General features: G+C 41.2%; 1 protein-coding gene across 1 annotated transcript in view; it reads left to right on the forward strand.

Moving 5' to 3' along the window:
• ARID1B (AT-rich interaction domain 1B) overlaps positions 1-26,405 on the forward strand; it is a 339,938-nt gene that overhangs the window by 230,803 nt on the left and 82,730 nt on the right. Inside the window, exons 6-7 of the mRNA XM_050895216.1 lie at positions 6,968-7,211; positions 23,500-23,589. Coding sequence (XP_050751173.1) covers positions 6,968-7,211; positions 23,500-23,589 — 334 coding nt within the window. The remainder of the gene's footprint in view (positions 1-6,967; positions 7,212-23,499; positions 23,590-26,405) is intronic.

Raw genomic sequence — 26,405 nt, forward strand, 5'->3', positions numbered from 1 at the left:
ATCATATTCTTCGTTAGGTTGGCAGTCCTGCCTAGGCAGCTGGAAAGGCTGGTTGCATCTCTTGACCCTCGCAGGCTGTGCTGTCTCAGTGGTGTTCACTGTCGATGAAAGTGAAGCCTGCAGGCATGTGTGTGAGGAGGTGTGCCTTCAGCCACAGCCTGTCCTGCGCAGTCTGCGTAGTCCTAACAGCTCAGGTCCTTAATCTGAGATCTGAGCCAGTGACACTCTGCATCAACTCATCATGTACGCTTTGGTGTTCATATTGTAGGACCAGGAGTTACCTAAAAAGGGAAAAGAAGGGGGGGAAAAAAAGGTATGACTGCTTGTTTGGTTCTGACTTTGCAGCGAGTCCACTTAAGATCCCTTACATTTGGTAGATGAAACATTCCCATTAACTGAGTGGAGAAAAACCCAAGTCAGTTGAGGTCAGCAGCGAAATTCATACCAGCTTTAGTGAACCTGTTTAAAAAACAAAAAAGCAAACCTTCCTTTGCTCTTTCCCCACTCTCGGCAAGTATTTATTTATTAGGACTAACACTTTTCTTAGAAACAATGTTTCCTGTGCACTTTTAATCGGGGATTTTTTAAGACTGGGAATGAATTTCATATCCAAATTATGAGTAAGAACTGTCCAAAACAGTCATTTGCTTAGTGATTAGGTAGTAAGCTGTGACTTGAATCTGTTTTTCCAAGCTGGCTTTTTGTAGATAATTTCTGGAAGACTGATGTAATTCCAGGATCCCATAGGTTGAAAAGATGGCAGGCAGAGCGCTGGCACTGCATTGTTTGCTTACGCTTTTCCTCAGTTGCTTGAGTGAGTATAGGGCTTTTGGGGAAAAAATTTTGCATCCTCGGGGACTTCCCAGTATAACTTCTCAGAGAAAGTATTTGATACTGATCAGAGCCCTTGCAACACAGTTCAGTAACTGAGTTATTTTGGGAAGCGTGTGAGGTCTGCAGAATGAAGGGAATGTGTTTCCCCAGCAAGTGGTGCTTTGTCACTAAATTTAGTACAAGAAGCTAGTGTTTTTATCATATACTTAGAATTTCCTTAATCTAGAGTATTGCATGAATTGTTTACCATGTAGAGGTTGAAGTTAAAAATTTGGTTAAAAACACTAAAACATCTAGTAAGCGGAATAAAGTAAGACTGACAAGTACCATGACTAACTAAAAAGTACCTCTACCCAATTATTGTCAAAGTTTGGGTTTGTCTTGCAAGTAAGTTTTAAGTATGAAACAAATCCTCTCCTTACAATAGCATGTTCTGAGGTAGAGTTGTGCCCGTCAATAAAAATCAAGCTTTTTCCCCGAGGAGGTGTTTGAAATGGAAGGGATCTTGTCTACTTTTCCTTCTCCAAACCTTGAATTAACAAGATTCAGAGAATGAACCTTGTTTTCTGTCCCCAAATTCATTTCAGTAAGGGGTGTAAAAGGCACTTTGGCAAAAATGTAGTGGCAGCCTTGCTCTCTCCTGTTAAAGACGAGTTTTTAAAGAATGTGCATTATGTATGTTTGGTGTGCTTAGTTGAGGGTCGCAACGCAGCTGGCGTGGAAGGGAGACACCCGTGTAGGGGGTAGCAGCCTTTGAAAAGGAAAGGATTTTCCTCATGGTCTCCATCGTTGCTGTGCCCGTGTGTTTTTCCTGTTGCGCAGGCTATGGGAGGCTGTTAGCTCGCTCTCTGCCTTGACAATGTGACCAGCAGGGCCTTTGGAAGACTTCTTGAAACATGCTATTATAGGCTGCTTTGTGATGAAAAGAGGTCTTACAAATATCTTGAAATTTAAACAGAGCTATTGTGGGTTTTCCCTTTGTGTGCGTATGTGTGTTTGTCAGCCAAATAATTTGTTCAAAGTTAATCTCAATTACAGAGCATATTGTTCATAATCCCCCATGGCTCCAAAACAATAGCAGAGTGTATGTCTGCTTGAATATATATTTACATACTTACATGTAAAATATGTTTGCGTGTATATATAATTTTACTTCTAAAGTGGTGATTTGTGTTAAGGAGATGGATATTTCATGCAGGATCCTGTCTTGAGCAGCACCATCCTCCATCCTAATAAAAATACTGTCGGAAGGCCTGAATGGAGTGAGCAGGGCTTTAATCCTGCAGCCAGTTGGTTGCTGTAGTTCCCTACGTGTAGCGCTGGGATTCGTGGTAGCAGAACGGATAGTAGGGTAGAGTCTGGGGTTTTCAGCTTCTTGGAGACCATGAAGTTTTGTGTGCCTTTAATTTTAATATCCACAGAATACCTCTGCTTTTCTTCTACTTCGTGTGTATAAAGGAGCTGATAGGCAATAGCGGGGAAGTTCAAATAAATCCCAGGTTGTATATGCTCTGCACAATCACTGCAAGAGAGCCCCAAACTACAGTAACCTGTCGGTGAACTTAGGGTGTAATTTAGTGGCATAGGAGCTCAGTTAGCAAGGAGCTCCACACTTTCCCTTTTTACTGATTTCAGAGAAGGTGCTCATCATTTTTCAACTGTAGGTATTTAGCAAGGGATCCCTTCAGTAAAATCTTGTTTTATGTCTGCTTGAGACACTCTTGAGCAAAACCGGCAACTGTGTGAAGTGTTTGTGGTGTTTTTGCTCTGTGGTGAATGCTCTAATCCTGTCACACTCTGTGTATAAAATTGTGGTGATATTATCAAGTTACTGTAGTCTCCTTTTTGCTGTTTATTGGATCAAGGTGTATTCCTTGAGTAAGTTAACGTTATTATATATGGGTGTTCGTATTTTTTTCCTTGTGCTCTCTTTATAAGTAACTTTGGGTTTCCTGGCTTTGTATAAGCAGTTTGCTTCCTTCTACCCCTTGCCGGCCACGTTGCAATAGTAAATTGGTCTGCTCTTTCAAGAGTGTCTCTCCTGTCAGTCTGATAAGATCGTACCACCAGGAAGGCATAACATTATAATCCCAAGCACAATGTGATCCTGTTCGTTGTAGCTCTTGTACTTGTCAGAGGGACAAGAATAAAGGTTGTGCATGGGTGGAAGGTGAGGCTAGAAGTGAAGATAGTTGGAGATAAAACACTTTGCTAAAAGAGATAAATCCTGCACAGGGACATTTCAGTTTGTAATCAAAGTATTATCTAGAAATGAACTTTGAAAGCTGGCTGGGATGTCCTGAATAATACAGGATGTAAAGCTGACATAGAGAATACAGAACTGTAATATGGATTTGTGACAGGGCAAAAAAATTGTTTTGTCCTTCATTTTTTCTTAGATTTGATGCCACATTTGAAAATATAGTCATACCGATACCACAGACAAGAATAATAAGGTTGCTCTACAAGAAACAGATCTACAAGAAACAAGAGATTTCTGGTAATTCTAGACTTGCTACATTTTACTGGAAGAAACAAGTGCTTTCCAGAAAAAGCCTCTGAAAAGAGGCAAAATTTAAGGCATGCCTTAGGGTAACGGGGACTTCAGCCCCTTAAAAGAATCCCAGCAATTACCTAACCTGCCAACTTTCCAACAAGATAAATGGAAGCACTGTAGCTTGAAGGTGCCTTGGTTTGAATGAGATGCAGTGAGTAAGGTCTCTCTGTTCTTTACAGGCATCATAGATCTGATAGTACTTATAAAAGAAGAATAGAGTTGGTGCCCTGCTGACTAAATTGTCCTCTGGAGGAGTATTAGTTACAGAGCTTCTTTGTTAACTAGGCTGTGTGCTTAAACCACTGTGAATTTCTCTTATTAGGAGGCTTTTTAATAGCTTTACATATGGATATGCTAAGTAAATGCAAGTATATCCATGTAATTTACGTATGTAATGTGTACGTGTACAGTATTTTATATATAAATAAATGTTTGTGATGTGGAAATTGCACGACATCATTACTGTTCTGTTAAACCAAGGTAAAAGCAAGCATTAAAATACTGATAATAGGAGAACAGCAAGTCGACTTCTGCTCTTCCTGTCCAGGTGCTTCACATAAAGTCTTTCTTCTCCTTCTCTTTAATTTCCCAATTAGCTTTTGTGGATAACAGAGGTGTTTCTAAAGCCTTTGTATGCTGGAAGTTTCCCAGTTGCTCACCTACTCAGGCTTTCTACCTTAGAAGACTAGGTAAGGCCACAAAGTGTATGTTAAACAAAAAATACAAAGTAATGATCTGCAAACCACCCTGTGCGGAATGACTGATATTTCTCATTTTAGCCCACTGTAACACAAGGTAAAGGTAGTGTAGCACAGCCCAGGCATCTAGATAGGCAACAGCCTTTCGTGCCATCCTGAGAGCAACCTCATTATCAGCTTTCTTGATGGGTCTGATGAATGAATGCTACCGTAGCATCCTAGGCAGATGAGTTGATTGCAGAGTTCCCCAGCTCGGGGAGGAAATCCCAGTGCTTACGCTGGGTGCACGTGGGGAGCGCAAGGCACCGCGGGTGTGCTGAGCCCGCCTGGCTGCTCCCCCTACACGTACTGGGGGAGGGTGGCGTGGCTTCGCTCTTTAAATAGACTGGTATCGTGCAAGCTTTCCTCCTTCTTTTCCGCTTTTGTGAAGGAGTTGCATCAGGTTGGTGAGGAAATCCCTGGAAGGCAGGCACTTGAGGAAATGCCTGGGACTCGTCAGTCACTCCACCCCCGCGGGAGGCTGGAGAAGTCAGATGTGACCTGATGGGAAAACTGAACTTCATTCCTGTCCCCAAGTGCTTCCCCATGCGCACGTTCAGCAAGCTGGGGAGATGCTGTGGGGAGCACTCAGGTTTTGCTTTGGTCTCTGAACAACAGATAATTTCATCACGGGCAGTGCTAAGCGCTTCATGGTTTTTTGTTATTTTGGTGTGTTTGTTTTTCAAGTACTTCGTGGCTTTCTGAAACAAATGAAGGCTTTAATCCACACACCCTTTTAAAGTCTTTGTTATTCTAAACGTAAAATCCTGTATTTTCTGTGTCTTCTATCAGTTGGGTGCCTATCTGTTTTTTTACGCAGAATTTTTATTCCTTAGAATAGGCGCTATTCTGCCACATTCGGTTTTCAGGGGTTTATTATATGCTTTTCAGCAGCATTTGTTTTATCAGCACTTCCTGCAGCATTTGTTACACATCACGACAGCAACGATTTGATTCTATTTAGAAGAATACCGTATTATGTATGGAAAAGCAGTAATTGCTTACCTGTTTGCCAAATACATTCTACTGTGAAAAATCTCTGGCATTGCTCTGTACAGTATCAAATGGTGTTATTTCTTGTTTACATTTTCTGCAGTTAATAGTTTTGAAAAAGAAAAAATGAAAATAGTTTATTGCCCATTTCACAATTAAATTTGCATTTGTAGGAATTTGGAAGTCTGCTCTTGAGTGAATGCAGAGTCCACACATAGACCGAAGTTTCAAACTTAATTTTTGCTTTTCATATGCCAAATGAAATACATGTACAATTTTGTGCTTGTCAGAAAAAGCAGAATTAACCTGTGGTGAGAGTTGTGCTTGAAGTACTCATGGAAATTCATTGGAAGTAAGGTCTGTGAGGTGTCCTGCAGAGAGCTAAGTCGGGTGGGTTGTATTTACTACCTTTATGCACGAGGAGGAATAACAGGTAGCATTCTAGGTGGCTTCTAATGAATGTTATTGGTGTTTAAACTGTTAATCCTACATTTTTCTTGCCTTGGAAGACTGACTGTATCTGTCTGTTAGGGGAGACTGCCTGGCTGTGAGCCTCCCTCGTAACAGAGGTAGTCAGCATTGGGCAGGACTCTTACTCTAAGTACACCACTTTGCATTTCGTCCGAGTTCTGTAACTTCTAAAAATAACTTTATTTTTTGTTATGACAATTAGGCAGCAGTAAGGCTTTGCTTCCTGAGCTCTTTGCTCAGGCAGAGCCCAGTTCTTTATGTGCTACTCGGATGATGGGTCCCGTTGTTTATGGTGCAGCCACTTGTATGAGCCAGACAAATGAAGTCAGTATCAGCCAAAGTAACCCACTCTGTCATCCCAGTTATTGGAAGCCTCAAAGGTCATTTCATGACCTGTTTTATATGTGAGGTAGGTCTCTGCCTCTTGTTTGCGCCTTACGTATGAGATTTTTCTGTGGTGCTTAGGAATTAACATTTTTCCTGACAGTTAAGGGGCATGCACTTGCTTTGTCACAGCGTTCTTGGCTTTTCATATCTGATTTCAGAATGATTTAAAAAACCAAATGACTTCCACAGATCCAAAGACCAGTATAACTCCTGTGTTACAGCTTTAGCGAGTATACCCAGCAATTCGTAGTTAGAAATCAGATGTGCTTTGACCTACGGAGGAAATTTCTTATTGAAAATGCAGTAGTTAGGAACTGAAATGGAGCAACTGTTTAGCAGTGTATTCAAATGAAATTGAAGAGAGACTGTGAGTTGTACACTGGTATTTGATGGAAATAGAGAAGCAGCCTTCCTTGCTCCTAGGTGGCCCATGGGTCCTGTGCTGCTGCTGAGGGCAGGGCCTCCTCTTCTGTCTCTGCTGCAAGGTGAAGGAGCTGCATGCAAGTGTTAGAAGGGCTGTGTATTTTACACCCTTCTTCTCTCATTTTGGTGATGGTTTAAATGGTGAAGTGTATAAGCTGTGATTATAACAGTAGCAAACCCCAAAATGAAATACTGAGTGGAAGTTAAACTGATGTATCATTTTCATTAGTTTCAGTATGCTCAGGCAGAATTTGTGGGATTAATTTTGAAAGCTTAATCCAGACGGAAAAGGTTAAATTCAGTGTTGAGTGAATTTGGTTCCAATTCATTTGTTATCCTTGCTTGTTCCTTTTCTCGAAAGAATTAGAGATTAAGCGGAGAATTGTACATACTATCCTCGTTTTCTGCCATCATTTAACTACATCAACCAATGTTAAAGACAACCTCTCAGTTATCTGCTGCAATAAGTAAACAAATGGACCTCGTCGCCATGCCAGCTCTCAAGTCCTGCGGCCTGAGTATTCGTTCATATGACTACTTATGTTCTTTTTTCCTTTTTCCTCAGGATTTATCTGGATCCATTGATGACTTGCCGACTGGAACCGAAGCAACCCTGAGCTCAGCCGTTAGCGCATCAGGCTCTACGAGCAGCCAAGGGGAGCAGAGCAACCCTGCACAGTCTCCATTCTCCCCTCATGCTTCTCCACATCTCTCTGGCATCCCTGGGGGCCCATCGCCTTCCCCTGTAGGCTCTCCTGTTGGAAGCAACCAGTCGAGATCTGGTCCCATTTCTCCAGCAAGTATTCCAGGTAAGTTTGTTCCAACAAAAAAAAATTAAACCGATAGACAGGTTTATTAAATAAACAAATACTCCTGCATTCCAAATTCATTTATTTTCTGAGAATCCTGCATTTTCAGGGCCTTTTTCCGCAAAAAATGCGTACTCAAAGCAGGGGTAAATTCCATCTAAACTTTAGCTGCCAAGCCCTCGGAATGCTCAAAATTCTGAACTTGACTCCACATATGTGTTTGATAAACATCTTTATCATCGACCAATGCAAATACTTGATCGTAATTTTTGTATTTGCGTCGTGTGTCATCTATCTGTCACATATTTCTCTTTATTATTTACAGGGTTCCTTTTTGTTTTTATTGTGTGTTTTTGTTGGTTTTGGCTCTTGAACTTGTGGTTTCAGACTCGCAGGATAAGGCAGAGATTTTCCAACCCTGTGTTGCGATAATGTAATTTTGGACATGAGTACAGAATATTGTATGAGATATTTCTTAATATTTGCAAAGGTCAACAAGTTACTAGGAATCCAGCCACACCAGTAATAATTGAAATGCCAGTGGCATGCTTGCCATTCGCTCTCTTGTGCCACATAGAGTATGACACAGTCATTCATATACATTCAGAAATTTGTGGAAATCTGTTAAGATAGCCAGAAGAAAAAAAGGCATGCATTAATTCCAGTTCTTACCTTGTCCCCACCCATCTGGCATGTTACTTGCAGGGGGTCAGGCAGCAATGTGTATTTGGTATTTCAGATGAGTTTATTCTCTTTCTGATGCTCAAGTTTTTGATTTTTTTCTGACATTTTGAATACTAGGGGAATTCCTAAGAGTAGGAGAGTGCTGACATTACCCCAGGGATAATGTCAGTTGCTGACAAAACCACAAAAAAATCAGCGTGGAGCTCAATTAAAAGAAACAAAAGCAGTGATGCCTTTTCATTACATGTGCTATAAACCAAACGCAGGTTAAAATTCAGTGAGTAGTGTGTGTTTCGGTATTCAGGACAAAGGTAGCTGTGTAAAATGTATGTGCCTGTTTGTATACAGAGGTTAAACTAGATAAGCAAAGGGGAGTAAGCTCAGTGCACGCAGCAATGTTGCATACTAAATGTGGCCTGAGCGTGTTGAGCCCTGATGCTGCATGCACGCCCTGCAGTTATTTCTTCCCTCTCCAGCCGCTCTGACCGGCAGCATGTGCTCAGGTGGGGCAGGAATAACAGGGACAGTGGCAGGACCCGAGTATTTGCATTATGTGCAGTATGGCAGCTTTGTATTTGCAGTGTATTTCCCAGTACGTGGTGCAGAAGCCCATCTCTGTTGTTGAGTGAAGCCAGATAGTCCACCTAGCTGGAAAGGTAACATTTTCCCACGGTCAGATTCAGGCAAGTAAATGGATTGGCATTTTAGCAGCCTGATTGCTGAATAGGGAAAGAACGTGATGTTGAAAATAGCTTTATTGTAGCCATGATAGATAAGGACGGGAACAGGACAGTGTGTAGGGGAAAGTAATAACTTTTATGAAACCAATTGATCCCTGTGGGGTAAAAATAGAAGGGGTCTGGGCCCAAAGGTCAGGGTCAGAGTCGCTTCATCACTTCAGCTGAGCCCAAAGCTCATTTTTGTGACTGGCCTAGTGAAAAGTATTTCCTCTTCATACAAACTGTGCCACCATTTTGCGTGGTGGTTTTCTGGTCTGCTGCGGTAACACAAAAGCAGCTCTTCCTCAGGAAGGATTTTTATGAATGGCGCTAAATCAAAACTGCCCGCCGCTGTTTCCCCGGCGTGGGCGAGCTCCTGGTCTCTGCAGCTCTTTTGCTAAAGGTGAACTCCCAGGCGTGAGCTAATGCAGCACTCTGCGGAGGGGAGCTGGGCAGATGCGGTAGCGTTGCTGCTGCTGCTGCATTTCTCAAGCTACAAAATGACACGAGCAAGGCTGCTATTTAAAACCCTGTGACTAGTGGGACACCGCCGGGTGCCGGGGCTCTCAAGCCATATGAATTAGACTGTGCTTTCACCTAAGTGTATTCCCACCATTGTGCTTCATTACTAGGACTTTGAAAGCTTTTTTCATCAGCCATATTCACGAGACCCTATGAAAAAGTAACACAGAGCTTGTTTGCATTTCTGTGGCTGTTTGCAGCGTGCAGGTTGTGGCCATTTTTAAACATAGATTGTGTAGTACCGTGTCTCGCCTTTAATAATTTTGTTCACTGCTATTTTCCTCTCCGTTCTCACCCTACCCTTGTTTGTTCTGACCTCATTCCTCTCCTATTACCTCCTGCGATGTTGTGCCACAGCTTCTCCATGTGACATAGATTGGCTCTTTCAATCATTCTCTCTCCAGCAAGTCATTGTAAAATGAGCAGCTGTTGTGTTGCTGATAGCTATGGCTAGGGAAAGCCAAAATGTTGCAGGGGGTTCTTGGTGGGAAGGCTGTTAAAATAAAGGTGTTGCTTTCCCAGGGTTTACTGGAAGAGAAGCATCCTTTTCCCAGTGCCTCCTTCCTTGCAACAAAATTGAAGACTAATTTAACATCAAAAGGGCAGACAAACAAACAGCCCCCTATTAAACCTCCCAAATGGCTGATTCTCTTCCACTGCCTGTTTAAGCTGTCTCCCCACCCCACCGCAAGCCTGCAGCCTCGCATTGCTTTCTGCTGCATGCCGCGAATTTCACAGGAATGAACTGGCACAGGCAGCACTGACATTGGCATGTCCCTAGCTCAGTGGGCATTTCCTTCCTGTGCTCTCTGAAATACTGGACGGATATTTTGTGTGGTAAGTGGCACACACATATACAGCCTTTGTTTCCATTCGCATTACTGGAATAGACCAGGGAGATTAACCCCTAAGAGTAGAAAAAGCGACTTCGACGGGTTTTGTTCAGACAGATAGTTTTCTCTCAAAATGGTAACACTTCGCATTCAGACACTCATTCATTACAGGACTGAAATCCTAATCTTTTATGATTTTTAGGTATTCAAAATGGCATTCTGATTTCCTGCTAAGTAGATCATTATTCTGCTTTGCCAGAAATCCTGATCTCTTTATTTTGTAACCATCTTCATAATTAGCGTACATGTTCTTCCAAAGAGTGAGATGTGATGCCCTGCACTGCTTTGGGTCTTGAACTGTGCCTGATTCAACCCTAAACCATTAGTGGAAGCTGACGCAGCACATCATCAAAATGCACTGCTGTTGCCAGAAGATTTAGTGGCTGTTAATTTCACTTTTCTCTCTGGTTCTTTTTTTTTTTTCTTTCCCTCCTTCTCCAACCATTCCAGTTTACTAACAAAGCAAAAATGTAAATAAGCTAAACTCCCCTTTCTCCCCCCATCCCCAATTTTGATCTCACTGGCCAAAGGCTTTTGTCAGCTCTTTCTCCCTTGCGGTGTAAGCAGCAAAAATTTTTAATATTAAGAGTTCTGTGGAAGATTGCTGATAGGCCAGGAATCCCTTAACCCATGATGGACAGGCAGATTTTGTATGAGTTAATAGATTCTATTATTTTTAAACCTCTGCAGCAATTTTTATCTGTGTAGAAGGGTACACTATGCTAATAATGAATAGCAAATGCCATCTTTAGAAATACGTAAAAGTATTTTTTTCACATAGATCAGTATTTTGACTTGCGCTTTTAATACGTTTACTTTCTGAACAAACAAGCTTATTTTCACTCTGTTATGCATCAACTGCATTGTTGTTTTTATTACAATTGTATTGATGTCGTCTTTCGCCAAGGAGCTTGGATACAGCTGGAGTTATAATTTTCAGGAAGAAGTCCATGTGTGGATACTCTCATTTAGGAATGTTATTGCCAGTCATCTTAATTTATGCTAACCAGTGGTCAGCACCCTCCTCTGATTAAAAAGACTCCACATTTTTCATTCTGATAATTATGAGAGTCAATGGATGCGTTCCATTCAGCAATCAACTCTACTCTCTGCAAACCTGAAGGTCTTCCCCTCCTGTATTGATCAGCTAGCTAGCTTGAAATCCAGGACCCATCAGAATTACAGAATTACAGCTAGCACTCCAGGAAAAAAAGGAGCAAGAGGGGAATGGGATGCCCAGAGAGAGCTGTAACAGGAAATCTTGCCTTGGTGTGCATGTTTAGTCAATGTGTGGATAGACTAGAGTGACTAAAATGCTGAGAGAAGAAAAAAATGAGCAGTAGTCTATCATAGTCCAAAATGACTTTTTAATGCAAAAATCTGAATAGGAGTGATGCTTTCTTTCATGCCTTATAAAAGGAGAAGCGTAAGAGTTGAACTGTTTCCAGAAGTGGCTGCAGTAAGACAAGCTGATTGGACAGATCTTGTTTTAAACAAGAATTTGGAAAAATCTTTCACTTGGGATTGAGCTATTCCATATGCTTACTCCATTGACCACCACTACTGGTATGTTATACGGCATGGACTCTTTTCAAACATTATTTGAGGGAGAGAAGACTACCATATGAAAGTGAATTTGTAATACTGTATTTTTCGTTGAAGTTTTACAGATACCCTAAAATAATTGCAAAACAAGAAAGGGGATTATATCCTTGTAAAATGGATATGATCCCCCTGTCTAGAAAGATTATTTTAACACATCTATCAGTATTTCCCCCTTGGCTTCTCCGGAGGCAAAAATCTTGCAACAGCTTGTTGCAAGGAAGATGCATGCTGTTCATTGGCATCAGGACCAGAAAAAAACAAAACACAAAATGCCATTGACGTAGCTATGTTCTTAATCACTGCTAGCGCACAAAACATCTATTCAGCAGTTTTGCAAATCTAGAATGCTTACAAATGAAATACATGAATGTTTCACATAGCAGTAGTTTAAAGCCCTTTCTTTTGAAGGGTTTGAACAACATATAGAGTTTTTCTGTCTTTTGACAAGAGGAAAAATAAGCAAATTGTAAGGCACTCTAGCTCGAGGCATTGCTTCTAGCGTATGGAGCATCTAACCTGTGATACTTATTAGAATTCAGCCCAGGTCACAACTGATGAATAATCTGTTGTCTCAAGGCTTCGTGAAATAACTAAATAGTCTCAATCTAGTTTCTTGAGGAGAGCCTGTGCTACAAAAGGCACTATCAGAACTGCTGTCATACTCGCGGTCTGGCCAAGAGAGATCAGGGAGATGTCCTTCTCTGCAGAGGTGGTCTTCCCAGAACAGGTGCAGGAGATGAAATGAGACAGAGACACGCTGTTCGAGTTCCTCCTGTTAGGTTTTCCTGACGATGGAGGGTTTCATATTCCAGCACCATCAACCTGCTGTTTTTCATCAGCTCTAAGTTAAGCATCAGATAGAAAAACAATAAATCGCCAAAACCAGCATGCCCTGGGTGGTTATTTTTTAGGGGTAGTTTTTGGTTTTTAGTTTTAAGTGTTTTCAGTTGCTTAATATCTGGTTTATCAGTGTTTATATTTCATGGTCACACATTTCGGCTTCAGTGTTTAATTGCTGTGTAAGCCAGTGACAAACATTTCTGCGCCATGGACTGAACATCTTGCAGGGTCCAGGAAGCACGGCACTGAGGGTTGTCCAGCACCCTACAAAGGCTTCATGTAAACCTCCCCAAGATGGCCAGATCGGTAGTGCTCGCATCCCCATAGCTGTGCCCTGCCCCATACCTGATTTGTCCTCTTTGTTGGTTCCTGCCAGGCCTGATTTCACCATCCTGGCAATTGCCGAACGGCCAGCGCGGCAGGGCATCTGCTGCTGTGCACGCCGTGGCAGAGCGCGTACGGCAGGCCACTTCTTGTAGCTCTCTGAGTCATTGGTAGCCCCGTGCTGGTACATAATCCACCTAGAGTATGACGGCTGTTGAAATCCAATTAAAATCTTTGCATAATTATGCATGTGCTTTGGTTCACGTAACAAAATTCAAATATACTTAACCACAGCTGCCAAGATTTGACAGGTATGTTTGTTGTTGGTTTTAGATGTATACTTTAAGGCTATCCTTGGACAGTTATTGTTTACATTTAATCATTAACCTGTGCATTTCTTTCTAACTTTTTTTGCTCAACCCACTTATGTTTTTGTCAAGAAATTTAATACAGTGCATATTTGTTTTTGAACGTTTGGGGTTTTTTATTCTGTCATTATTTGGCTACACAAACATAGATTCTCTTTCCTTCTTTGTGTTGCCAAATAGGGCATTAGTTTGCATATTATCATAAATTAAAAGGTTGTCTTTCACTCCCTCGTCCTTTGCAATACTAAGCAGTGATTGATGAGTGATGGGAAAAGTCTCTCACATTTCCATCAGTATGTTTCTGTTGTTGTTGACAGATGGTTGTTATACCTAGATAAAATAGAGCATAAATGTCATAAGTGGTTTGGTTTCTGTGATGGGATAGGCTGTTGCAGTTTTCACTTTTTCAGTGAACTGTGTATCACTGCCATTAGAGATATTTAAAGCGGCCTTCATGCTTCATAGTTAGTGTCAGACTTGACTAGATGGATATGTGGTGTGTCCCTCCTTAGAAGAAGGAACTTGAACAATTGCAAATATGACTTGAATTAATTCTGGGCCAGCTAGAAAATAGCCATTTAGCCTCAAAAGAAGAACATTTTCACTACCTCCAGATAATAATTTTTTTAAAAATTAATGAAAAGCAAAATATTCTCTCCTTAGGGACAAAATTCATGCAGATTGATCTGCGGCTTGAAAGATTCGAACGGCCCTTTGACAGCATCGCTCCGTAGGTAGATATGGAAGTCAAATTACAAAGTGGGTTTTTAGAAAGCAAACACAAAAGAACAACTCACTCTGGTGGCAAGCTTTTCTGTTTGTTCCCCATCTCCAGATAACAGTGGACTCAAATTATTGTGATGTGTTGATTGATTACAGCCGTTAAGTTTCTTAGTAATCAGTTTCATCACTTATTCTCAATTCACACTTGCACCTTTGATTTCTCTTCCACAACAGCGTGATGTGGGTTGTCGTTGACTAATGAAGAACAGAATTGGTTTCGGCGTGAGACAAACGGAATGCCGACACCAATCCCAAAATGCATTAATCTTTAATAATCCACATCTGCATGTTTATAAATGATATAACCAGGGGTTGCTAATGTTGATACTCCCCCTTCCAAACAGAAGCTGACATAGAAGTTGGCGTTTGCAAACTGCATGAGAGGCACGTGGCTGCGCATGGTGTGTGCGACCTTGCGGAGGGAGCTCGCTGGATGAAAGTTCTCAGTTGATTAAAAAATACATGAAGAATTGCTCCACTTCTGCACCAGTCTTTGGAGCTTATCGTTGTCGGGCGAGATGAAATATGGCATGATAGATCTTGTCTTCAGGAAGATCAGACCCACCAAATGGTTTTTGGAAGCGGGTTTGCCTCAAGGTGCTTTTATCTTTTATGCATTTAACTTGCCCTTTTCTCCCCCGTCCCTGAGAACCATTGAGACCAGGGTTGTGTAATATACAATATAATGCGGTAAGAAAAACCAGATTATTTAAGAGTTTGTTCCTTTTGAGGATAGTACTAATGAAAGCACATACATTTTGCTACTAAAACACCCGTTAATCACAGGCAATGGACTAGTATGAGAAGTAGCAGGCAGGACTAGCAAAATAGTTCATTGCCACATATGAGCGCTGCTCCAATTTCCATCTGCTTGTCTGAACTTGAGAGAGTCGGGAGGAGCAGGGAGGAGTGAAACTCCATCACTGCTGGTCTTTCGAGTTAATGCCGCCTGATGATGAATATTTATTCTGAGCAATTCTTACATGTAGCTGGATCAAGGGAAAAGAAATATGGATAAGAAACAGCAATTTCAGTTCACATTCACCCCTCTCTTTGGTATCTTGCATGTTTTCACACTGCAGATATTATAAATGAAAGTTGGTATATGGTTTTGTTAGAATTTGGCACTGTTAAAATTAGGAGTTAAGGTTTTTATTAGGTGGCAAATACTAGAAGTGTATGTCTGCTGCATTTGTTGTGCTTCTCAGACTCTTAAAAACAGTAGACAGAATGAGGAACAGCTTAGAGAAAAACTCTCCTCGTAGTCATAAGTGCAGTCTAGAGAATGAGCATTGATAATGAAAAATTCTTCCTTTTGGAACTTGGATTAACTTCTTCAATGGAATTCTGAGGTTTTAAGTTTCAGGTGTGTGGCAGGGTAGGTTTCATTTTGGGAAGGAAGAAATGAGCCAAATATAAGGAAGAAATACTACCCTGTCCTTTGTTAGGAGCTTTCAGATATTTAGCACTTGCATCAGTTACAATTTTATATTCTGGTTAATTGACATTTTATAAAGAAATTGAGATTTTTTTTTTTTCTCTAGCTGAAGCATATGCTTTTTGCATTAACAAACATGTAATGTTGTGTCCCAAGTAATTACAAATGACTAAATCCATGCAACCCATTGCAATCTTCTACTTCAGTCTAAATGCAAGCAAAACTGTCATTTTTATGAGAGGCTTAAAAGGACAGAGTAAAAAAATACAGTATGATTACAGGGTTTGGATCATCCCCTAAAGAACGTAGACGCTTTTTTCCAACAGTTTGCACAAATTCAAGAAAATATAATTTACGAAATCTAAAAGCAATTCAGAGGCCCCATAGAGGTGTGAGAGAAAGCACTGGGCAAGCTGCGGCTGCAGCCTCTCCCAACCCCTCTCATCCCAATTCACGCCGTCGCTTTGGAGGGACGCGGTGACACAGAGTGCAAAACATGTGGAGGGGCGGTTAAATGAGACTTTAGAGGGGGGAAAAAAAAAATTAAGTCAGTGGCTGAGCTTTGAAGAGGTCTGTCTAGTGCAGAGCAGCGAGTGAGTGGGGAAGAAAGGAGCAAGCGCCTCATCTAATCTTTCTCCTGGGGACCCAGGTGGACAAATTGGCAACCTTGTTCACAGCCCTCCCCCCACCTCTCCTTTGTAGCGTAAGAACTGCTAATCGGATCCATGCTGCTGCAACTGTGGTTAGTTATTAACAGAATAAAAGCAGATTTCTTCAAAAGAACGAGTTGGGGAAAACGGCTATACAAAATTGCAAGGTTGTTAGAATCTTAAATGCACAGCAGTCGGTTTTTCCCTATTCTGAATTAGGCGATGAATACGGCCTTTCATCTGTCACTGTGCCCGTTTCTTCAGAAGGCAGCCAAACATTAAGCTTCTCAAACAAAAAAAAAAAAAAAAAAAAAATTGTTTGAAAGAGGAAAAATATTGGGGAGCCGGAAGAATGGAAAATGAGAAGGAGAAATCAGGTTTTGTTTTTATTAATTTGGCCTGGTGAGAGAAATACGAGCTTGCCTGCTCTATTCAGTTCCTGCGTGCCAGCCGCTGTGAGCCACCATTTCTGAATGCGGTGATTAGAAAAGGTTTAACTGGTTGCTATCCTGGGCTGCACCATTCTGGATCGGCCTCCAGCAGAAATACCCTGGGCTGGGAATTCTCCCGAGCTTAATGGAAATAATGCATTAAATGAATGCGGAGTTAGGCAGAGGTGAAAGCAGAAAGAATTTGATCCCACAAAATGAAACTTCTCATAACTGTAAAGTGAAATTACAGGTCTGGGGTGGTGTTATTGAGGATAGACAAGCAGTGATCCCTAGATTTAGACTGACTTATGCCTTCTCATATAAATAAATAAATGATGCATCCTTAATTTTGAGGAGCTCTAGTGCTTTCCTGGTTTGCAGCAGGATTTTGAAATTTGTTGGAGAGGAGTAGTTCTGGGGCGGAGAGGTGCTTGCTGTGGCCTACTGGAAATCCATTCATTAGTTGGGGGAGTTGCAGCCTTTTGAAGATTTCCATTGACAGCTTGCTTTGGGCTTGTTGCCGGAATCTCAGGAAAAAATGCCATGGTGCTGTGGTGCTTCACTTCGGTCCAAACACAGAGGTGACTTCTGGATGGGGCGTGGGTGAAACAGACCCTCTTGCAGTGGCTGCTGCGGCTCTCCCTTCCCCTCCCGAGCAAAGTGAGCTTTGGCCTTGAGGGGCAATGTATTTGCTTTCCTGCCCCTTGCCACTCAGCCCGTTGTCAGTTTAGGCAATACTAACAATTATTTCACTTTATACTCCTGAGTATTTGTTAAAAGTCTTCATACCTTACTCGGAGGTTACATGACCTGGGAATAAAACTTGGATGTCTAATTTGGCAGACCCCAGTTTCAGCTACTTAATTCTTTTTTAAAAAAAGTCCATGATATAATGAATTATTCTGTAGTGAGGGTGACATTTGGATGGTGTTCTCTAAGTAATACCTTGGGACTACACGCTGAATAATGAGGATGAAACAAAATATTGAATAGCTACCTCATCCTGTCAGTGTCAACTTTGCTTTGAATTAAATGTTATATCATGTCAAACAAGTAGCTTCTGGTCATGTAATTAAGATGTTTATGCTATTGCATGTGTGCGGAGAAAAGTCAGAGCTGGGCTTCTGCAGGCCACCTTAGCTCAGTGTTGCATTTTTTAATGGAGATTTGATAGCAGTTTAGCACTTGGTTTACAGTGACATCTCTGGAACTTGCTCACAACCCAGTCGTTGATACGGTAAATGTGACACAAATATGAAAAAGAAGATGGAGTGTAACTTTCAAGGATTAGTAGTCTGAGAATTATATACTTTCCTGAGAAGAGAAGTGGGTTTTTACCTTTTGTTGATTTTACATGGATTGTGAGTGATAGTAGTTGTGTATGTTAGGGAATCTTGTGTCTTTGGAGCATGATGCATTCATTTTAAGAGGTAATATGGAAAATCAGGGCCAGGCCCAACAACAATCTCGATAACTTTTTGTGATGTGGAGCATCCATAAGTCTGGCTTACATTGGTAATCTTCATGTTTACAGCAGCTTTGCGTTGCTGCAGCGGAACAAATCGTCCACTTGCGATCTCGCCTTCAGCAAGCCACACAGCCAGCTACTGAAAGCATCCCAAGGCGGGAGGGCGCTGGGCTTGGTCCCGAGCTCCTGGGTCAGAGAGGTGGAAATAGTCGTGGTGAGCAGGCGGCAGTGGATTACCAGCGCTGCTGTCGCTAGCAAGGGGTTATTAGCTGCAGCGTGGTGCTGAGCAGAGCCAGAAGGCTTGGTTCAAGCGCACTTGATTCTGTGTATCCCCGCCCCCGGAGTGGTTCAGCGGTGCCACGGCTGCTGTATCTGAAAGGGTCCTCATGTCACTGGCCTTTTGAAGCATCTGTGCTCAGGTTACTGTATAGATACGAGGAAGGTTTTAATATTTTGTGCGTCTTAATTTGCTTTTTACTCGGATGAACCTTTGCTTTTTACTCGGATGAATAAGTCCTTTAAAAAATACTGTTGATAGAACAGGAAGCTTAGCTACAATGCATAAATTAAGGAAGAAAATAATCTTTATTCTTAAAGGGGTCGTAGGCTTTGTAAGATGAAAGAGATAACACAAACCACATGACCCGTTTCCCTTTATGCTACCCATAGAAAAATTTCTTTCCTTTGAGGTCATTTGCACCTCACTTTCAATTTCCTGAAAAGCTCATTAAAAACAATCCCATATAGAAGCCTATTTATGGTCTTTCATTTCTGATGTAGGGATCCGAGACCCAAAACGTCCCTTCCGGTCTGTGAGCCTTTACTGTCACATCAACTGTGTGATATAATCCCATTATTTTATCAGATTTCATCTTAATCACTAGGTTTCCTGGACCTCATTATTCCTAAAAGGAAGTTGTTTCAAATTCCAGTAATGGTTTGATTATCATCCTAAACATTGTGTTCTTTTTCCTCCCTGATACTTAGCCACAAATATATTTTTAAAAAGAAGTCACAAAATCACAGCTTTAGTTTTTGCCATGCTAAATAGTACTCGCTCTTTCAGCCTCCTGTCATGTCACGCTGGTAGCTGTTCTTGGTTCCCATTCCAGTTAGCATTAGGCTTTCTGGTTTTGTCTACGTGAAGGCTCACCAGTGACACGTCAGCAATAGTGTTATGTTTCCTTACCTCTACTGGAAACAATTCTCCTAATTCATCCTAATAATAAATTTGTTTGATTCAGGGTGACATCAAATCATTACTTATAACAGTTTGTAGGTTAGAACCATTTGTAGGTCAACAAATATGGTCAGATTTTCCTTCCTTTTTTTCTTCCCATTTCTAACTGATAACCTTACAGCTCTTCAGTTAGAAGAGGCCTGTTTCTGGTCTGTGAGTATAAATGTTCGCATTTTTATTACTCCAACCCAAAAGGTGATCCAGTTTCTTAGGTAGTATTTTGATCATCTTCTGTATTGACTAAGATACCCTACTTTGTAATCAGCCAATGTCATTAATCCAGTCCTAGCTCTTAATTCCTAAATTAGATTGAGAATTGTCCCAAAGACAACCCACAAGATCTTTAACTTCTGCCTTTCCTCTAGCCTAATGTTCCCCTTTCAACACAGGCTGTGATCAGTCCCCTGCCCTCCTGTTTCCCAGTTCCTTACACATCTTAAAATTCTTGTGCTGACATCCCTCCTTCCCTCCTTAACTAGTAATTTCCCAGGGGAAACCTGTTACCACTGAAGTGCTTTCTTGATTCAATTGTTTAGGCACAATTCTGTGAGGTATTGTCCAACTGGTACAGGGTACCACTGCTGAGCATCCTCCAGTGTCATTACAGTGATGGGAGCAGAGAGCCCTCAGCGTGTTTCAAAACGTTACTGATTTGGGCTGTAATTCATCTTAAGGACCCCTCCTCAGCAGGATATCAAAGGTCTGCTCTTTCTTGCTATGTTGGCTCTAAGGAATTTACTTTTTACACTTTAACTGCAGATTTCATGGCTGTAGTCATAATGCAATCGCCATTTAGTACTTTTCTCAATCCATCTTTCCCAAAGGTGCAGTGCTGTCTCTCCTCACTCTATTTCAAGCATAGATTTTCAAAGTCTCATGCAAAATGTTTAAAAGCATTTCTAACATAATTTTAAAAATAGGAAACCAGCTTACGACTGTGCTATTAAGCATTTTTAAATTTTCTCACCTCTTCAACTGACTTTTTTTTTTTTTTTTTAGTAGCAGACATGCTGTTAGGTAGGCTGCTGGTTTTGCTAGTTTTAACAACTAATTTTACAAGATAGCTATATAAATTTGAATACCATTTTGCCCCTCTTAAATCTAGGTGAAAGAACTAGTGTGGCAGCATCTATCCTTTTAACATGCGTTATTGTATTTGCTGTGATTTTGCATAATAAAAATATTGTGAAACATCTGTAGTATTTACTTTGTGTAAGTTTTGGCAGGTGGAGTATCTCACCAATATGGCAACAATACTATACAAAACATGGGAAAAGGTCATCTCTGTTTAAATTTCCATGTGTGTATCATTGGGTCAAAGGAGACAGTACTCCGTCAATGAAAAAAATTGTTGTTTTTTTTTCCCCTCTCTTAAATAGCTGTAGAATTTATGTTTAAAAAGAAAAGTGGTTGTTTTTCTTTTGTAGAGGTTTTCCTGCCCTAATAAAATACAAAGGTCTGTTCATGTGTTATTTAAAGTGTCTTCCAAGAATCCCAACGACAATACTGGTTGAAAGAGAGAAGGATTAATATCATTTAAAGGAAAGAAATGGAAAATCTTTAAGGTCATTTATTCTCATGACAAAGAAACTTAAAAAGCATGGCAGACAGGATCTTCAAAGGTTTTTAAAGTCCTGTCATCAGCTCCCAATCAATAGGAGTTAGATACCCAAATTAAGAGTTCAGTTCAAGTCTTCAAAGGTATTTGGGTGCTTAACCTCCTTTTACCTTTCAGCTCACTTCTAAGGATAAAATGGCAGTTCGACTGAAAACATTCGGTGCAATACTTTCATGTCCAGCACCTGGATCATTTGTAGCACCCACTGATAATTTGCATACTGGACACTTCTCTTGCACGTTCATTACTTGTTAGAATATGTGTAGAGTTGGTCTTGTTTACAAAATTGTTTTCCTTTGTGAAACAAAAATTTTGCTTCAAAGTTTTTTTTAATACAGAAGAAAATCAGAAGTAAACTTAAAACGTGAACTAATAAAATAGCATTAATGTTTTCAGAGGCTGATAATTTCAGTGAATTTGCAAAACTCCTGAGTCTGTATTCCCTAAGGATGCAGATGAAAACGATTTCTTTGTAACACGTCATACACGCACTGTTCTAGGCTTTGACTTTCCCAGTCCGTGCTTGCCCATCTGCCTGTGCAGGATAAGGCTCCTGCCAGATAACTGAAGTTATTATCAATGTAAAAACTTAAAGACCATGTATAAATGTATTCAAAATACGTTGCCTAGCATAGATCTTCCATGCACTATTAATGTCTCTCAAAGTTTGCCAAGCCTCCACCTGAAGGGGGATCCCAGTGGGAGCTGTGTGGTGCAGTCAGGACTATCCCTGCCTTTATTTTTTTTTTTTCTTTAAGTATTTGTAAAAATCTTAAGATGGTTCAGATCTACTTGAAGTATTCTGTCTGATAACGGTGCCTCGGGCATACACAGTAGAAGTGGCAGTGCCCCGTGTTAACATGGAATTGCTGTTTGTTTACAGTCTTGAGTCACTGAATCCTTCCTGTCAAGCAGAAAGCGTTCATTATAATGCAGGCACTTACCATCTCCACAGCCCGCTCTTGAGTGACATCAAAACATAAGCCAGAATATTATTGTCATATGCCTTAGAGTTTGTGAATGGGCCATGGATCCCAAAGCCTCAGGCACTGAGTGGCATGTTTGGTCTTTTGGAGGAGCAATTCTGCCTCTAGTCCAGCATTTGCATCTCTGAGACAGTTGTCACAGCTGCTCCCGGTAATGTTGACTGTCATGGTTTTTAGTGCAAATGCACCTCATCTGAATAGCTAGGCAGTGCTTACACCCCACATTTTATGGCTTTTCTTTTTATTCTTTATCAATCTGGCCTTTCTTTAGAGTTGGTGCTGCGAGCCAGTTGCTTTGAGGCTGGGAGGTGGATGGGGCAGAGCAGACACGTTTGCTTTCTTGCGTTTACGTCCACCTTGGGGCCCTTCATCGCTCTAAAGAAAGAGCAGCCTCTGCTGCCCCCCGTCAGCCCGGCTCCCAGCGCCAGGATCGGCCACGGGATTCTCGCTCCCGCCACTGCGGAGGGGCGGCTGCTGAGCAGGAGGAAATGAGTCTCAGCAGGCACAAATCTATTGCCTGTGTTTTTATTCTTTCCATTTCTTTCAAACGGAAAACAATCTGAGCAGTTTCTGAGGATGAGGGATATAAATCTGTCTGCTGCTATTTATACCGTGCTCGTCACTACAGTGTCTAAATGCTTGAAGTATGTATTTGCTGCCTAACCTGAGGTGGTCTCCAAGCCACTTGGGCTGTCAAGAGCAGGCGTGTCTCAGACCAGCAGCAGAGAGGAGACCCAGGAGACGTCCAAGTCTCATTCTTACTCCTGCTCAGGCTGTGGCAGGTTGGCTGTTAGGCACAAGGCCGTTGGGGTGTTGCGCAGTGGGAGGGTGGTAGCATGGACCCCCTTGCTTGACACGGTGTTGAATGGTGACCCAGAGGAGTGACTTGCATCAGTGCAATAAGCACCTGCTTTACTATCCAGTAATATTGAAAGGGAACATTTCGTGTCCTGAGCCTCACAGACAGCACTGTGAGTGCTGTTCTTCTTTGGGCGAGTAGACAGCAGTGGATAAACTGTGTGGATGTCTCTTGAACGAGGCCATAAAAATGGCTCTGTCTGTTCTGGATGGATATTTTAATAAGCAAATATCTTCCCTTTCCTTTTATTTGAATAATAAGATACCCCTTTTCTGTCTGATCTCTTTCAAACATGCTTCACTTTCACCACATGCACCTACATATTATTCTTTATTCCCATATTCTACGTGGACATTCAAATAATATTAAAACCACTGATTCATTGAAATACTTTTTAAACTGTTGTTGTTAGTCATTTTTGTGTTGACTGAATTTTTCATTGGTAATATTGTTGGCAGCAGTCCATGTCTGCCTGGCTGGAGGCCAGTTTAAGCTGGGCAGGATGAGCCTTATTGTTCAGCAGACTTGGATTTTGTTAAACTCTCTAACAGAAATATGTGTCAGGAGATTTGCAGCTATAAATTGGATCATGTTGGTGAGGTTGGGAACTCGCTCAATACGAAATTGAACATTTTGCCATGCCTGTTGCTAAGTATGTTTATGCATGTTTCCTCCATGCATTTCAAAAAAAAAAAAAGGGGCGGGGGGAGAAGAAAAAAAAACCTGGAAAAAGCTAGACCTGTTGAGCTCTGTCTTTATACAGCTGATGTTGAGTGGTTGAAAAATGCAGCAAGGCTTGGTTTTGTGCATTGCAATGTTAAAAGCACGTCTGTTTTCCCTTTTTTCTCTGTGTGTTACAGGCAGTCAGATGCCACCACAGCCTCCTGGCAGCCAGTCAGAATCCAGCTCCCACCCTGCCTTGAGCCAGTCACCAATGCCACAGGACCGAGGTTTGTTAGGTGTTGGGGTTTTTTTAGTTGATGCCAAATGCAGCCTTCATTTTAAGTTGCACATTAGCAATGTGAGATATCCTGGTATTTCTTTTCTTTTCCCAGGGAAAATAATGACAGTCCTCATTGTAAAAGCCTCGGGGGGTTTCCTTCTCTGGGGAAAGAGCAATTGAATAGCAGGTTTTACCAAAATATTGAAAACAAGGCTTTCTCAAAATACAGTGAATGCCCAGAGTGTAAAGGCAGTGTGCTGTAAATACTTGAGTCATGTTCTAGAGAATTCAACTTTTTGTTGTCTGTCTTGGAATTAAGACATATAGAAATAGTGCTAGCTACGAGCACTGCAGTTTTGCTACTGTTCTTACAATTCTCATCTTTGATGTCTTTGCATGGACATGATAGCTAGTCCTCTAGCCAGTTCTAGAATAAAAATATCTTTAAATATAAAGGGAAATCAACTATTTAGGTGAAATGGTTCAAAAATTTTGAAATCTTGCAAGGGAGAACCTTGCAGGCAACAGCACTGTTCTAAAAGGGTGCTTCCTAGCAAGTGCTCACAAAAATAAACAGAGCATTTTATTTTTCTTAATTGTACCATTTATAAACTTTAAGCCCTTTTCCTTTCAACTCCTTCCTCCCTAGCTCGTGAAACATAGTTGTCACAGCTTTGTTGCATGACCATACGTATGATCAACTGCTGTAAACTGGGCATCCTGTCCATGCAGTGGTTAACATGTGCCAGCGACAAGCTTGCAAAACAGACACATGATAACTGTGATAAAGATGGAGTTATTTATGAAATGCCCCTCCTAAAATGTCTTGCTACCAGAAATATTCCAAGTAGCACCATATGGGGATACCATAAATACCAGAAGTTTTCTCACAGTGAAACAAGTTGAACTCACAGAATGACAAATTTCTGGGATAGCGTCCAGGAGGAACTAAGAGGACTCACAAAGAAGAGGAGAGAGTCTTAATTTTTGCTGTTTTTCTGTGTTGGATGTCCCCTCCTCCAGGAATGCTGATTAATGAGAACATGAAACACAGAATTCCACACTCAACTTGTTTGTTTTGTTTCCTTTTCAGTCATTCTTTATACACAGTCGTTAGTGCAGGGACTTATTTTCCCCTTAAAAAAATTTTTAGAATAATGTACATATTTGGTGGAAAAAGAATGGCCTCAGTACCCAATACAAATATATGATGCTTTGTGGGACAGAATGTCACAAGGCAGCGGGAGTGGGTCAGATTGAGGCTTTGAAGACCCAAGCATCTCAGAAAGATGTGTGCATTTCCTGGCATGACTGGGTGTGGGCACGAAATGTTACGCTGCCCAGTAATAATTAGTTCTGCAGTGTATGTTCCTCACCTGGCTTTGGGGGACAAGTTAGGCAGGTCTGACAGAGCTGGAAGGGTTGAACCTCTCCGTTGCTGCTGGAGATCAAAACTAGGGGTCATGTATGGTCAGGAGAGGCAGAGGGGTATTCAAAAGTAAAACAGAGAGGACAGCTGCCATAACTGGGAAGTCAAACAAGTAAATAACAGTGAGAGAAATACAATTTACAGATTGATTTAGTCTGGTTCTTCCTCTGTGCAGGGGGGTGAGAATTGTGGGTATGTTCTTAGAGAAAATGTGTTTGGGAACGTTGCAATTTTTGCACTCTTCATATGCAAAATCTGGTGTAATATGCATGATCCTTGTGACCTAGCTTGTACAAGAAGTCCATTTGTTTCATGCAGCAGATATGAAATTTGTAACTAGCTAGGTCATATTGATTTTGCAGAACATATTCCCCAAAGCTTCTCTAAAGTCTGTGCTATACGCGCATAAACATGCGTGCATTCCCTTTTGCGCCCTGTCATTGATTAGAGGCTCCTTTGAAATGGAAAACTTCACCTTTTAAAAAGGCTGTTACATTAGTTGATTCCTTTGCTTGCTTGAACTGGTTTCCACTGAACTTGAAGAAAGGAAGGAGGGGGAGTGATGGGGACTCAAAGGGAAGGTGCTTGTCATTTACTGATAAAAACCTGAGCAGAAAATCGTTGCTGCTAAGGACACCTGATCCACAGGCATCTGTTAGAGTAATTTAAACTCTTGGCTTACTGATACACTTTCTCCCAAAAAAGAAAAGAAAAAAAAAAAGAAAATGAAAGCAAAAAACCCCAAGACCCTCCATAGGATAAGGTAATGTTGTTTGTTTTAGCACTTTGTGTAACATTTCTTTCCTTGTTCAGAGAGAGAATTGAATGAACAAAAGACTACTAATCGTTTCTTGAGCAGAATCCTCTGCTCTCAATACTTAGAAAAAATGTTATTTGCCAGATATTGTGAAGCTTGATTGACAGGTGGAGTCTGAGCTGTAGGACTTCTGGATGCTAAACCACTGCCTTGAACCATTAAGTTTACACTTGCTTATTTTATTATGAAAGTGTTTGATTATATTTTAGCCCGCTTTCCATGGTTACTCAGCACCCAGCTGGGATTTTTATGTTTGCCTACCTAAGACTATACATCCCCTGTCATACAGTGCAGCATGAAGCAATGAGCGTATTTTTACATGTACATTCTGTGTGTGGAAGGAGGGGAGTGGTAACGTATCTGCGTATGTACAGTAATAGGAATTTCTTGGGGGATTGGATTTTTTGTGCTCTTCAGTTTGCTTTTTATATAGCTTATTTCCTACTTTTTGTAATAAGCATAAAATGCTTACTTTTTAAAAATAATTTGAAAATTTTTCATGTCCTGGTCAAGCTGTAGGACATTTGGACCTGGGTCAGTGTAAATGGAGCGTGCCATTCTAGGCAGCCCGCTTCCG

The sequence above is a fragment of the Gymnogyps californianus genome, chromosome 3 (genome assembly GCF_018139145.2).
Source record: "Gymnogyps californianus isolate 813 chromosome 3, ASM1813914v2, whole genome shotgun sequence".
Classification (NCBI taxonomy): domain Eukaryota; kingdom Metazoa; phylum Chordata; class Aves; order Accipitriformes; family Cathartidae; genus Gymnogyps; species Gymnogyps californianus.